Here is a 14,121-nt window from a genome sequence, read left to right as displayed (position 1 = left end):
AATTTGAATTCATCACGAGCGCGGGATTTGACAGGTAAGGCCAATTTATACTTCTGCGTCGGGTGCGCGTAGAAGGTACGGCGTAGCATACGCATTGACATGTACCATACGTCGTACCCTTCGCCGTACCCTGACGCGCACCTCCTCAAAAATGTAACTATGCGTCGCGGCGACGCGGACCGCAAGATCTGTGATTGGTCGGCTGGATAGCATCGCGTTTCCTCCTACGCATTTCCGGAATGATCTTCTGCACTCTGCACCGCCCGCCCGCCATTTTTAAATTCCGAAGATCAGTGAAGAGCCATGGAAATAGACCAAGTGACCGAGAGATTGCTTGAAGAAGTGCGGAAATACAGCCATCTGTATGACTCCTTCAGTCGCCATTGCTAAACTCAAAACAGCCGCGAGGAATGTAAACACAGTGGAACATTAAAACCCACCCGCGCCAACTAGCGTTTCGGCGGTGTAACTGCAGAGCAACACAGACATTCGCAGAAGTATAAATGCTCACGACGGCGTCGCCTACGTGCGTAGCCTACGACGTACACTACGGCGTACACTCGACGCAGAAGTATAAATTGGCCTTTACGGACTGCGCTGCTGTGATAGCCTGTGAAATGGAGATGAAGATCACTCACTGGATAAAGGGCTGAATTTGGATCTCTTTCTTGCAAACGTATGGATTCTAAAGATTTGGATTATATCAAGCTAATAAAATGTATGTCTTTTGTGAATTTATGTTGGGTTTTGGTGTATTATTGTTCTATTGGAGAAAACGCATTTTGTGTCTCACTGTAAATAAACTAAATATTACAAAATGGTTAAACGATTAAATAAGGTATTTTTAAGGATTTAAAGTGTATTCTTGTTTAACTGCATGTAGGCTAATCCTCCGAAACGAGTTTGCAGCAGAAAGCACAAACAGAGCGAAATGTTATTAGCCTATTTCTTGAGTAAACTGCATTTAGGCTATGCGACTGAAAACGTAGGCTAATTGTTAAGACATTTGAATGCAATAGATTCAAAACATTAATGCCACGATTTTAATATGCATAAATAAGAATACGTACAAATATGTACGTCGGTAGAGTTGTTCAAACGTAAATAATTTACGTTTTTGTGCTTTTAATACGTAAATATTTTACATTTTAGTGCTGTAAATACGTCAGTATTATACGTTTCTGTGTGTATAAAACGTAAGTAAATGTACGTATGGTAATTACACTTTACGTAAAAATACACACGTATTCTCATGAGATCACGTTGCGCTGGCAATAGTGTTAACAGTTACTAGTTGCTAAGGTGTCTTCAATAGAGACAGAGCGCAACGCGTCATAATCTGAAGACCACGCCCACCAAGGGGGAAAACAAAGCAACTGTCTCCATTGACTTTGCATTGCGAGAGGCTGCCTCCTTGTCATTTCTTGCTTCTAAGAAAAGACAGAATAATGCCTAAAAGCTGCTATGTGACAAGGTGTACAGCAAACAAGCTAAGAAACCCAGAAATAAGTTTTCATAAGCTGTCGACTCCAAAAAACGAGCGTTTGAGGACATAAAAGTGGATACAGGCTGGAACGAATGGGTAAATTGTGGGATCCTGACACTCAGTATACACAAAAAATACACCACGTGTGCAGTAAGTTAAACATTTGGTCACTGGTGAGCCAAATATCCAAATGTCAGTTTTATATATTATATTTCTGTAAGATAAACTATCCTGTGTTGCCGATTACGGTCTCCTCCAGCGGACGTACGTTAGTTCTCAGAGTAATGAGACACGTGACGCTCTGTCTCAACTGCCTGTATCCACTTTTATGTCCTAAACACTCGTTTTTTGGGGTCGAGAGCTAATAAAAACTTATTTCTGGGTTTTTTAGCTTCTTTGCTGTACACCTTGTCACACAGCAGTTTTTAGGCATTTTTCTGTCTTTTTTTAGAGGCAAGAAATGACAAGGAGGCAGCTTCTCGCAATGCAAAGTCAATGGAGACAGATGCTTTGTTTTCCCCCTGGGTGTGGGCGTGGCCTAAATACGCTCTATCTCTATGGTTGTTAGCATATTGCTATGCTGTTTCTAGAGTGTGCTGGGTGATTGCTATGTGATTAAGTACTGGCCCAAGTTAAATGAGCCCAGCCCAAAGTCTCTAATGAGATTCATTAGATCTGGCTCTGGCCCATCCTTCATTGCAAGTTTAAGGGGCATATTGTACGGTTTTATTTATTTAGAAAAGTTTTAAATATGAGCCGTTGTTTTGGACTTCAAAAATTTTAGTTATTGATTTGTATAAAATTACAACATTTACAGTACAACAGAAACAAATGAGAAAAGTTTGTCAGTGTGTTTATGTGTGAGTATGAGAAATCAATGTGACATGTAAGAACACATTTTATGTTAAACTTTTCAGGTCACTGATATAGTTAAGCATTGTCTTAAGTTGCCTGGCCTTTAGGCAAGTTTACTCAATGAATGATAAAAAAAATAATAAAAAAAATAAAATGAATAAAGAGATGTTTAAATGTGGCAAAAAGGTGTTTGTCCTCTGTCCCATGACTACAATAAGATGATATTATTCTACTGACCCTTCAACCATCGAACATTAAAGTTTAAAATATTTCACTGTAGTAATATATCTCTGTATTGTGTAACATATGTTGCCTTAACCCTCTGATGGTCCTCGGTCATTTCTGACCGAATAATTTTCTGTTTTGAATTTCTAAAAATCACAGCTTCATCAGAAGGTTTATGATACTTGGTGACTTTTCTGGGATTAGGTATGTAGTAGGGAGGTTAAGTGACTTTTGACTTCAAGTCATGATGGAAAGGTCCCCTTTGGTATGGAAGTACCTTAGGGCCATAGAAATAAATTTATCCTAAGACACAAGTGAGATCACATTTTGTATCTTATATACGCACGTTTTTTAAAAATGGCCGCCGACCATACTTGAGAGGCCCATATCTTTGCTTCTGTTATAGCTATAATGACAAATTTGGTATCAACATGTACATTTTTGTGGTCAAGGAGTCCAATAAAATAGGTTCCAAGACTAAAAAACAATAATGTTGTCCTTACCATGACAATTGGAGGTGAAGTATGCAATTATTTTATAAAAAAACGCATGCCAAACACACAGTCCATTCACAACTTAATAATAATTTAATAAATAACAACTTAAAGTGTTGAATATGTGTATTATGGGTGCAAAGGAACTGATTAGTGAGACAACAAGTCCATAACTATGTTCACAGTTTATAAGTAGGCAATGCCATACCTACAATATTCTAGTGAGACTAATAGTTTAGTGTAAATACATCACTAAGATGATTTTCTATTTAGATGTATGCACCACTGTGGGAACATGAGCCACGACATCCACAGAGAGACATGCAAGGCAGCCTCTGCATGCAGCATTTGCAAGGTGCCTTACAGTCAGTCTTACACTTGCAAATGACAAGTTCTGGCAAGTCCTTTTGCAGTTGTAGTGTAATGGCAGTTGTAGTGTAGACAGGAGTTGGTGGAGAGTCTGGACACGAGGAGTCAGGGCCTCGTTCCTCATCTCTCCCCCTACCCTAACCACCGGGCAGTCCGCAGCAGAATGCCCACGGGCCTTCTCTGCCGTCTGCCCCCCGGTGGAAGCAGGTTGGTGTCAAGTTCCACGCCCAGACCCCGCTCTCGGTCGCTACAATGCCACCAGAGCCGGTTCCCTGTCTTCCACCTCGCTGCCCCTCCGCGGATACGCCGGTGGTTCGGGTGGGTCGGTTGGGACGGTATCTGAAAGCCTGGCTAGCGCTTCCAGGTCCGTCCCGATGGCTCATCCGCACCATTCGGTTCGGCTATGCAATTCAGTTTGCACGCCGGCCTCCCAAGTTCAGGGGTGTCCACTTCACCCGTGTGCGGTCAGTGGATGCCCCTGACTTGCGGAAAGAGACCGACGTCCTGCTGGCGAAGGACGCGATCGAGCCGGTCCCTCCTGCCGAGATGAGGTCCGGGTTTTACAGCCCCTACTTCATTGTACCCAAGAAAGGCGGTGGGTTACGGCCAATCCTGGACCTGCGAGTTTTGAATCGGGCCCTGCACAAACTCCCGTTCAAAATGCTCACGCAGAAGCGCATTTTTGAATGCATCCGTCCCCAGGATTGGTTTACAGCGATCGACCTGAAGGTCGCGTACTTTCACGTCTCGATTCTTTCTCGACACAGACCGTTTCTACGGTTTGCTTTCGAGGGTGGAGCGTATCAGTACAAAGTCCTACCCTTCGGGCTGGCCCTGTCGCCCCGTGTCTTCACGAAAGTCGCGGAGGCGGCCATCGTTCCCATGAGAGACCAAGGCGTTCGCATTCTCAACTATCTCGACGACTGCCTCATTCTAGCTCATTCGCGAGATGTGTTGTGCGATCACAGGGACATGGTGCTTCGGCACCTCAGCCGGTTGGGGCTTCAGGTCAACTGGGACAAGAGCAAACTTTGCCCCATGCAGAGGATCTCTTATCTCGGTATGGAACTGGACTCGGTCGCCCGGACTGCGCGCCTCACGGAGGAACGCGTCCAGTCAGTGCTTACCTGCCTCAGGTCCTTTCGAGACAGAACAGCGGTTCCACTGAAACAATTTCAGAGGCTCCTGGGCCATATGGCAGCCGCAGTAACGCCGCTCGGCTTGTTACATATGAGACCGCTTCAGCGCTGGCTTCACGATCGAGTCCCGAGGTGGGCGTGGCAGAGCGGCACGTTCCGGGTCAAAGTAACCCCACACTGTCGCCAAACCTTCTCCCCGTGGTCAGATCCTGCGTTTCTTCGGGCCAGAGTGCCCTTAGTCCAGGTTTCCAGGCATGCTGTGGTTTTCACAGATGCCTCTGCCATGGGTTGGGGGGCCACGTACAAAGGGCATGCAGTCTCGGGATTGGCACATCAATTGCCTAGAGTAGTAAGCAGTACGCCTAGCCTTGTGTCGCCTCAAGGGGTTTCTCAGACACAAGCACGTACTGGTCCGTACGGACAGCACTGCGACCGTTGCGTACATCAACCATCAAGGTGGTCTACGCTCCCGTCGTATGTCGCGACTCGCCTCCCCCCTCCTCCTATGGAGTCAGATGCATCTGTGGTCGCTTCGTGCCGTTCATGTTCCAGGGGAGCTCAACCGTGTGGCAGACGAGCTCTCACGGCTGCCTCCCCTGCCAGGAGAATGGCGACTCCATCCCCAGGCGGTCCAGCTGATTTGGAGTGTCTTCGGAGTCGCACATGTAGACCTGTTTGCCTCTCCAGACACGACCCATTGCCAGTGGTTTTACTCCCTGACCGAGGGGACCCTCGGCACGGACGCCCTGGCTCACAGCTGGCCCCGGGACCTGTGCAAGTATGCGTTTCCCCCAGTGAGCCTTCTTGCACAGACCCTGTGCAAGGTCAGGGAGGACGAGGAGCAGGTCCTTCTAGTGGTGCCGTATTGGCCCACCAGGACTTGGTTCGCGGAACTCATGATCCTCACGACAGCCCCTCCTTGGCCGATTCCTCTGAGGATGGACCTCCTTTCTCAGAGACGGGGCACTCTATGGCACCTGCGTCCAGACCTCTGGAAACTCCATGTCTGGTCCCTGGACGGGACGCGGAGGTTCTAGGTGGTCTACCACAGGCAGTGGTGGACACCATCACTTCTGCTAGAGCCCCCTCTACGAGGCACCTCTATGCGTTGAAGTGGAACCTGTTTGTCGATTGGTGTTCCTCCCGTCAGGAGGACCCCCGAACTTGCCCGATCAGAGTCGTGCTTTCCTTCCTGCAAGATGGGTTGAGGCGAAGGCTGTCTCCCTCCACCCTCAAAGTGTATGTCGCTGCAATAGCCACGCATCACAATGCAGTAGAAGGTAAGTCTTTGGGGAAGCACGACCTGATCATCAGATTCCTTAAGGGAGCCTTGTCCTCCCAGGTTGCGTGCTCACTCTACTAGAGGTGTTGCCGCTTCCTGGGCTTTGGCTCAAGGCGCCTCGCTGACAGACATCTGTAGAGCTGCGGGCTGGGCGACACCGAACACGTTCGCTAGATTCTATAGCCTACGTGCGGAACCTGTTTCCTCCCGAGTACTCGCTACGGCCAGTGGTGCGAGGGAATAGGTTGTGTCGGCTTGCGACGCCACTCTGCGCCTCGGCCGGATACGTGCGTCCTTTGCTCCGTATGGCGCCCTACGTCGGTGAGCCTCGTGAGTTCCTCCATCACCCCTCCGGTGCCAGGCGTGGCGGTCCGCCCGGCGCCAGGTCTGCTACCTCTAGTAGGATTTGCTAGTAGACTGGGTGTTTTTTCCAGTGGTCTCTACGGTGACCCATGATGCCACGTGCAGTTCAGTCGTGTCTTCCCCTTGACAGACTCGTTCTGTCGTCCCTGTTGAGTACGCTCCCATTTCCTTCAGATTGGGACTACCTCAGGGACTGCCATATGTTTCACTACCCCACTGGGCTAGTACATATGGGTATTCCAGGCCTTCCTCAGGTAGGCTGGGGCTTCCGCAGCGTTCCCCCCTTTTTCTTAATGGGTTAGGGCACGCTTTCCCAGTGTTATCCAATATCCACTGAGCGGGTCTTGCGGAACAGCAGTGTGATTCCCTAGCTAGCTCCCGCTACTTATTCAAGAAACTGCTGCAGGATAGCTTAGCTGGGCGCTGGAAGGGGCCAGCACCATGGCGTTTTATTAGGGATCCCAATTCATCAGGGAACTCCCCCGAAGGGAGGACACGTCTCCGTTCCCTGAACTCAGGGAACGAGGGTTACATACATAACCGAGACGTTACCTTTCGTCCTGGGAACTCCGACGTGTCGTCCCTTCGCCATGTTGCTGTACCTTCGCGGATGACTGGACACTGTCTCGTGTGCTGCGCTGATCACTCCGCCCAAGTAGCCACTCCGCCCAAGTAACGCTAGCTGTGCTCCTACGCCGAGTGAGAATATAGTTCCCAGTATTTATACGATTAAAAATGGTCTCTGTCTCATATAGCCTTGTTTTTTGTACACGCTGTGACTATACAGATCACAACATGTAAATAGGAAAATGTTTGAATTATTTTGTCACTTATTGGGATTACTATGCTAACACTATCCATTTACATCCAGTCTTTGTGCTAAGCTAGGCTAGCGGTGGGTGCGTCAAATAACACTTACAGAACGCACAGAAATGAAAAAGGTATGTATGGACTTATCTAACTAACTCTGGGGGATAATGTGAATAAGCTAAAGTCTCAAAAAGTCGGAGTGTTCCTTTAAAAGGACAAGATATCGCAGCGGACATTCAAACGGAATATTTTATTATGAATATAGGACTGACCTGAAGGAAAATGCAATGTTTACTGTGAATGCAGGTAACTTTACACTCGCTTTCTCGATCTCTCACAATACTCCACTATAGCTTCAATGGACAATATCAATGAGATCGCACATGTGTTTAAGTTGCTAAGAGTGGTTGCTAGGTTACTCTTCTAGACAAAGAAGCCAGAGACGCCCTCGATGAGAAGGAGGAACTTCTCAGAGAACAAGAACGGCAGAGACGTCGACTGGAAGAGAAAGCAGAGATGGCATACAAGAGTAAAGAGGCTATCACCAGGCATCAGATGTTGCGACGGTGACTGAAAGAGAAAGAGATGTAATTGGCGCAAGCAGCTCTTATCACGTCTTTCGTGAAGGAAGAAGGAATTAAGAGTCCCAGTTCCTCCAGGCCCCTCAGTGAATGTGAGTACAACCTAAGGTCCTCATCAGAAGCTCAGCCTCTCCTACTCCACTCACAAGGTGCACATGGACTGCTCCATTCTACTCCATCTATCCATGTTCTGCCACCAGTCTCCAGTGCAGTCATTAGTCCACCTGTCTCGACCAGTCTTCCATCAGTCCAGCCCGCTCCACAAGTGAGTGCTTATACTACTACTAGTATACTCGCCCAGCCACAGCCTACGTATATTACCATGCTTCCTCCTCCTGCAGTTATCAACCCAGCTTCGCAGTTGGCTCCCAGACCAGCCGTGAGTGCAGTTACCTCACGTGCTCCGCCACTGTCAGTAGAACAGTATATGGCCCCTCCTCGCCAGCCACAGATGGTCTATAGCCAAGCCCAGGTCCAATATGTGCCTCCACCTGTTACACCTCTACAGCCAGTGCTATCAGCTGCTAACACGCTGTCCTATCCTTACCCCGCCATGCCATCTTCTCCATGACAGGGCACAGCGCCTCTAGATTACAGGGCAGCGCCGGGTAGAGACCTCATGGAGCTCCTAGTTGCCACATCTTATGGCCTTCCTAGACCTACTCTACCTCACTTCACATCAGGTAAAGAGTCAGACTTTGCCCTGCTCAAGATGGCTTTGGACAATCTGCTCAATACACATGCTCACCTCACAGAGCAGTTCAAATATCAAGTCCTCCTCGATCACTTGAAGCTGCCAAGCGCCTACAAGCTAGCCCAAGCCTACATGTACCATCCAAAGCCGTACACCTCAGCCCTCCAGGCTCTCCAAGATAAATATGGGCAACCGCGTCAGCTCATGCAGAGCGAGCTGGGTGCCATCTTAAACTCACCTCACGTAAGATCTGGAGATCCAGAGGCATTTGACAACTTTGCCCTATCAGTACAAGGTCTAGTTGGCATGCTCCGCTCCCTCGAGGGTGAGAATGGCTACGAACTGCGATGCGGCTCCCACGTCGACAGGCTGCTCAGCAAACTGCCTACTAACTATCGAGACGCGTTTGTGGAGTACAGCATAAACCGAGGCATCCTGAGGACTGGCACTGATCAGACCTACACGCTTGAAGACTTCTCTGTTTGGCTTCAGTTAAAGTCACAAGCAAAGCGCATTTCATCTCGAGCAGCTCTGATGTTCCAAGACCAGCCTAAGCCAGTTAAGGGCCAAAGGAAATCCCAGGGTCCTTCATCCAACGTGTTTTACAACACTGAGAGCCAAGCTAAGGTAGCCCCTCCAGATCCTGCTCGCAGCACAAAGTCACCCAAAGGTAAACCCAGTGTGAGGCCTTACTGCCCGTACTGCGACGCCCGTGAGCATTACCTCAGCTTATGCCCCAAATTCAAAACGCTCACTCCATCAGAGATTTCCGCCTGGATTAAAGACAGAGGCTGTTGGAGGTGTGGCAGGAACCATAAACCTGAGGCATGTACTCTCAAGAAGCCTTGTCAAGTGTGCAAACAGCAACACCTGACTGTGCTCCACGAAGTGTGTTCCCAAGAGGCTAAGAAAGTGTTAATGGTCAGTGCTGCTCCCGACACCATATACGTTGACCGTCCTAGTCGTCCACAGAGAGTCATGTTGAAGCTAGTTAAGGTGCGCCTGTACAATGCCAAGCACTCTCTGGAAGGTTTCGCTATTCTGGACGACGGATCAGAGAGAACCCTCATCCTTCCCTCAGCAGTCCGGCATCTCCATTTAGCCAAAGAGCCTGAAAGCTTGCCTTTGCGTACTGTCCGCCATGAGGTGATCCATCTACAAGGAGCCGCTGTCTCGTTCGACATCTCCCCAGCTCATTCTCCCAAACAAAGGTACAACATCTTTCATGCCTTCACTGCTGGTGAGCTGAGCCTGTCTGAGCATAGCTATCCTGTCAAGTCACTCATGCGCAGATACCCCCACCTGCAAGGTCTTCCTCTGCCGAAGGTTGACAAGGTCCAGCCGCTTCTGCTGATAGGCTCTGACTTTCCACATCTGCTGCTTCCCAAACAACCGGTCCGAGAAGGTCCTCCTGGGAGTCCTGTAGCTGTGCGTACTGCTCTTGGTTGGACATTGCAAGGCCCCGCCAACCTCAACCTCACTGGTGAGCACTCTCATTGCTACTTCACCATGTCTCCTAACTCAGAGCTGCAGCGGCACGTTGAACGACTGTGGGAAGTTGACATAAACCCGTATGCCAACGCCAAGACTGTGATCCGCTCCAAAGAAGATCAGCAGGCCCTAGAACTGCTGGAACAGCGCACAGTCAAGGTAGAAGTGGATGGAGTAACAAGGTATGCTACTCCATTACTGAAGCTAGCCTCACGCTCTGGGCTCCAAAGCACACATTGCTCCCAGAGCTACGGAGCACAGAACGCCGTCTAGCCAAAGACACTGCTCTAGCCAACACCTACTGTCAAGAAATACAGAAGCTTGAACAGTTGGGCTACGCCAAACCTCTACCTCCTGACACAGTAGACAGCTCCACAGAGTTCTGGTATCTGCCGCACCACGTTGTCCACCACAACGGTAAGGCGAGGATTGTCTACAACTGTTCCTACCAGCACAAAGTCTCAACAGCCAACTGTTGCCCGGTCCGACCTTAGGTCCTACTCTCATCGGTGTACTTCTTCGGTTCCGAGAACACAGTGTGGCTATCAGTGGTGACATCAAAGCGATGTTTCATCAAGTTCGCCTGCTACCAGAAGACAAGCCCCTTCTCCGTTTTCTCTGGAGAGGTATGAAGAGGGAGGAGGAACCAACGGTGTATGAGTGGCAGGTTTTGCCATTCGGACGACATGCAGTCCCTGCTGTGCCACATACGCCCTTCAGCGGCATGTGAAGGATAACAGCAGCGGTCATGAGGACATCCTACACCTTGTGGAGACTGCCTTCTATGTCGACAACTGTTTGACCAGTGTCACGAACGCTGATGAAGCCAAGACCATTATCAACCGGATGCGTAAACTGCTCTCAGCTGGAGGCTTTGACATCAGGCAGTGGGCCAGTAACACCCCCACAGTTGTTGAGCATCTTCAATTGGCAGCGAAAGCAGCAAGCACCGAGTTGTGGCTCTCTCAGCCTCGACAAGATCCCGAAGAGCCAGCTTAAGGCCTTCGCTGGAACTGCCTTACCGATCGCCTTGGGTACCGCCACAGACCAGTAGAGTATTCACAGCCAACTCTGAGGAACGTCTACAAGGTGATGGCAACACAATATGATCCCCTCGGATACCTAATTCCATTCACCACACGAGCGAAGATCCTGATTCAAGACCTGTGGAGAGTGGGAGTTGGCTGGGATGAACCGATCAGACCAGAGGCTCTGCTGGATATCTGGACACAATGGGAGAGTGAACTAGTCCATCTTCCACAAGTGGAAATCCCCCGATGCTATGTCCCATCAGTAGCAGACACTGGGCCACCCAGACGAGAGGCACACATCTTCTGCGACGCCTCTGAAAGAGCCTACGGGGCCGCCGCTTACCTCCGCACCCAAGACAATCAAGGTGAAGTCCACATTGCATTTGCGATGGCTCGGTCACGAGTGAGCCCTCGCAAACAACTATCCATGCCACGCCTCGAACTGTGTGCTACTTTAGCCGGAGCCCAGCTGGCTAAAGTCATTATGACAGAACTGTCACTCCCTTCCCAGCAAGTCACTCTCTGGACTGACGCGATGACAGTTTTAACGTGGCTCAATTCCGACTCGTGTCGCTACAAGGTCTTTGTAGGAACTAGAGTCGCAGAAATTCAAGAGCTCACTGAAAACTCGACCTGGCGGTACGTCAGCACCACTGACAATCCAGCCGATGACCTTACTCGCGGCAAACCCTTGCTCGAGCTCAGCCAGCCGAACCAGTGGAGCCAAGGTCCACCATTCCTCCGACAACGTCCAGACTCCTGGCCAGTGCTTCAGTTAATAGAAGCCCAAGAAGCTGACGAGGATGAACTTCGGAAGACATTGTTCTGTGGAGCCACCACCTGCTCTCCGACCACGACACTCAGGTCTGATATAGACAACTGGGACTGTCTTCTCAAGGCTACCCATGAGAGCCTTCACGGGGCGGCTGATGACCAGAGCAGCCCCACCATGACGGCAGCTGACGTCCAAACAGCAGAGCTACATGTCCTCAGACAAGCCCAGAGTGAGTCCTTCCCGGAAGAGGTGGAAACTCTTGCTGCGGGTAAGTCTATCTCGAGACTGAGTCGCCTGCTCACGCTTGCTCCAGTGTATGATGAAGCTGTTGGCCTGGTGAGAGTGGGAGGTAGACTACGCAGAGCAGAAGATCTTGACCCAGATGCGATACATCCTATCATCCTCGATCCCAAATCTCATGTCACGAAGCTGCTCATTAAGAAATATGACAGTGAACTGCTACATCCTGGTCTCGAGTGGGTTTTCGCCGAGATGAGGAGAAGATATTGGATCCTCCGGGGAAGAGAGTCCATCAAGCGTCATCAGCACGGCTGTGCTGAATGTCAGAAATGGCGCGCTACTCCAGTGGTCCCTCAGATGGCAGACTTACCCCCTGCCAGACTCCGCTTATACAAGCCACCTTTCTGGTCGACTGGAGTCGATTGTTTCGGCCCCTATAACGTCAAGGTGGGCCGGCGCACAGAGAAGCGGTGGGGTCTGATTTTCAAGTGCATGACGACTAGCTGTGTGCATCTTGACCTACTGGAGAGCATGGACACTGATGCTTTCCTGATGGCTCTCCGCCGCTTCATCGCCCGCCGCGGCAAGCCGTTTGAGATCCTGGCTGACAGAGGAACCAGCTTCCGAGGTGGAGCTGCGGAGCTGCAAGCCAGTTTTGCCGCTTTAGAAGTTCCTCTTCAAGAACAGCTGGCCAGACAGCAAATCGAGTTCCGTTTCAACCCCCCGGGGTCTCCACACTTTGGGGGAACGTGGGAAAGAGAGATCAAGTCAATTAAGTCAGCTCTCCAAGTCATCCTTCAGGACCACACCGTGGCCGAACCTGTGCTGCAAACTGTGCTGATTGAAGTGGAGGGAATACTTAATGCTAAACCGCTTGGGTACATCTCCTCCGATGCTGCGTATCCGGATCCCGTCACACCAAATCTACTGTTGATGGGACGCCGCGATGCATCACTCCCACAGGCTGTCTACGCATCTAGTGACCTTCTCAGCAGAAGAAGATGGCGCCACAGCCAGATCCTGGCGGACCATTTCTGGTCCAACTTCATCCGTCGCCACCTCCCGGACCTTCAGAAGCGGTCGAAGTGGCACAAGGACACAGACAATCTGACTGCTGGCCAGGTGGTGATGGTGGTTGATTCGCAGCTACCCAGAGCTCAGTGGCCCATCGGGAGAGTGGTGAAGACCTGTCCCGGCTCGGATGGACGAGTCAGGGCAGCTGAAGTCAAGATCAAGGGACAGACCTACCTACGGCCAGTCGTGCGCCTTGTGCGGCTGCCAGCCTGGGAGGATGAAGACGACGCCAACTAAGTAGACTTTCCTTTGGGATTCAAATTTATTGCTAAATTTGGGGGCGGCTATGTCGGAAAGTCTTTTATTTCCTGCCATTTTATTTTGAAACTGTAGTGATGTCATTTCCTTTCCGAGCGCATCACATCCTCATTCCCGACTCCACATTCTGTGGGATGGTGGCTCTCGTGTGCGTAACCTAAGCGAAAACCACACACACATACACATACCTATTTGTACACCAATGCCTGTACCCAAACTTCAATAATAAAGTTTACTGGAATAATTTCTCTGTGCCCTTCTCTCTGACCGGAGCCCTGTCAAAGGAAACTGTCAGACCAGTATTATCCCCTTCAGAGTGTCCCACTCTATCACATTAGGGGTGTTGTAGTGATACATAGAACCATTGGGTGAAGCCGTGTTTTATCGTGAATAAAGCACAGCTATTGACCAATCAGAATCAAGGATTGAAACTAACCGTTTTATAAAGGACATTAATGGTAATGGTGTTTATAAGCAATACATTGTTATAAGCAATAAGCCCCAAGAAGCCATGGTTTACAGTGAATTTAGAACAGCTAAGGGTCGTTGTTAAATCAACTAAAACACTCTGTTCTAAATTCACTGTAAATCACAGCTTCACTGGGCTTATTGCCTTTATAAAATGGTTATTTTGCATACCTGGCAAGGTTTCATAAAATAAATATACAGACACAAAAATGTAAAGCTATTGATAAACAAAATATTCTTCCGCCATGCAATGTAGTTCTTCAGAAGTGGAATGGTTGCCAAGCAACGGACAGACGCTTGCAGCACAACACAAGACAGTGGCCCTGTCCCAAATGGCGCACTTCATGCGGACTTTCGGTCTCGTGGACTTGAATTGCGCGTGCTCGCTGAGTCTACGAGTCCGTAGGCTGTCCCATTCAGCATTTTAGCGCTCTGAAGTGTGCTCAGCAGCGCCCCCTTTGTACCCTTGAAGCGGTCTTCCGCGAA

General features: G+C 49.6%; 1 protein-coding gene across 1 annotated transcript; it reads left to right on the top strand.

Annotated features, from left to right (window-relative positions):
• Positions 1-7,466: 7,466 nt before the first annotated feature.
• On the top strand, positions 7,467-10,788 carry LOC309500134 (uncharacterized protein; the record flags this gene model as incomplete). Its single annotated transcript, XM_082171698.1, has 3 exons — positions 7,467-7,869; positions 7,946-9,971; positions 10,482-10,788. The coding sequence occupies exons 2-3, from the start codon at positions 8,224-8,226 to the stop codon at positions 10,786-10,788; spliced, it is 2,055 nt and encodes a 684-aa protein (XP_082027824.1). The 5' UTR covers positions 7,467-7,869; positions 7,946-8,223.
• Between the last annotated feature and the right edge of the window lie 3,333 nt (positions 10,789-14,121).

Source organism: Leuciscus leuciscus (genome assembly GCF_965113295.1).
Source record: "Leuciscus leuciscus genome assembly, chromosome: 5".
Lineage (NCBI taxonomy): Eukaryota > Metazoa > Chordata > Actinopteri > Cypriniformes > Leuciscidae > Leuciscus > Leuciscus leuciscus.
Note: the sequence above shows the minus strand (reverse complement) of the source record. Positions and strands in the feature narration are given on the sequence as shown.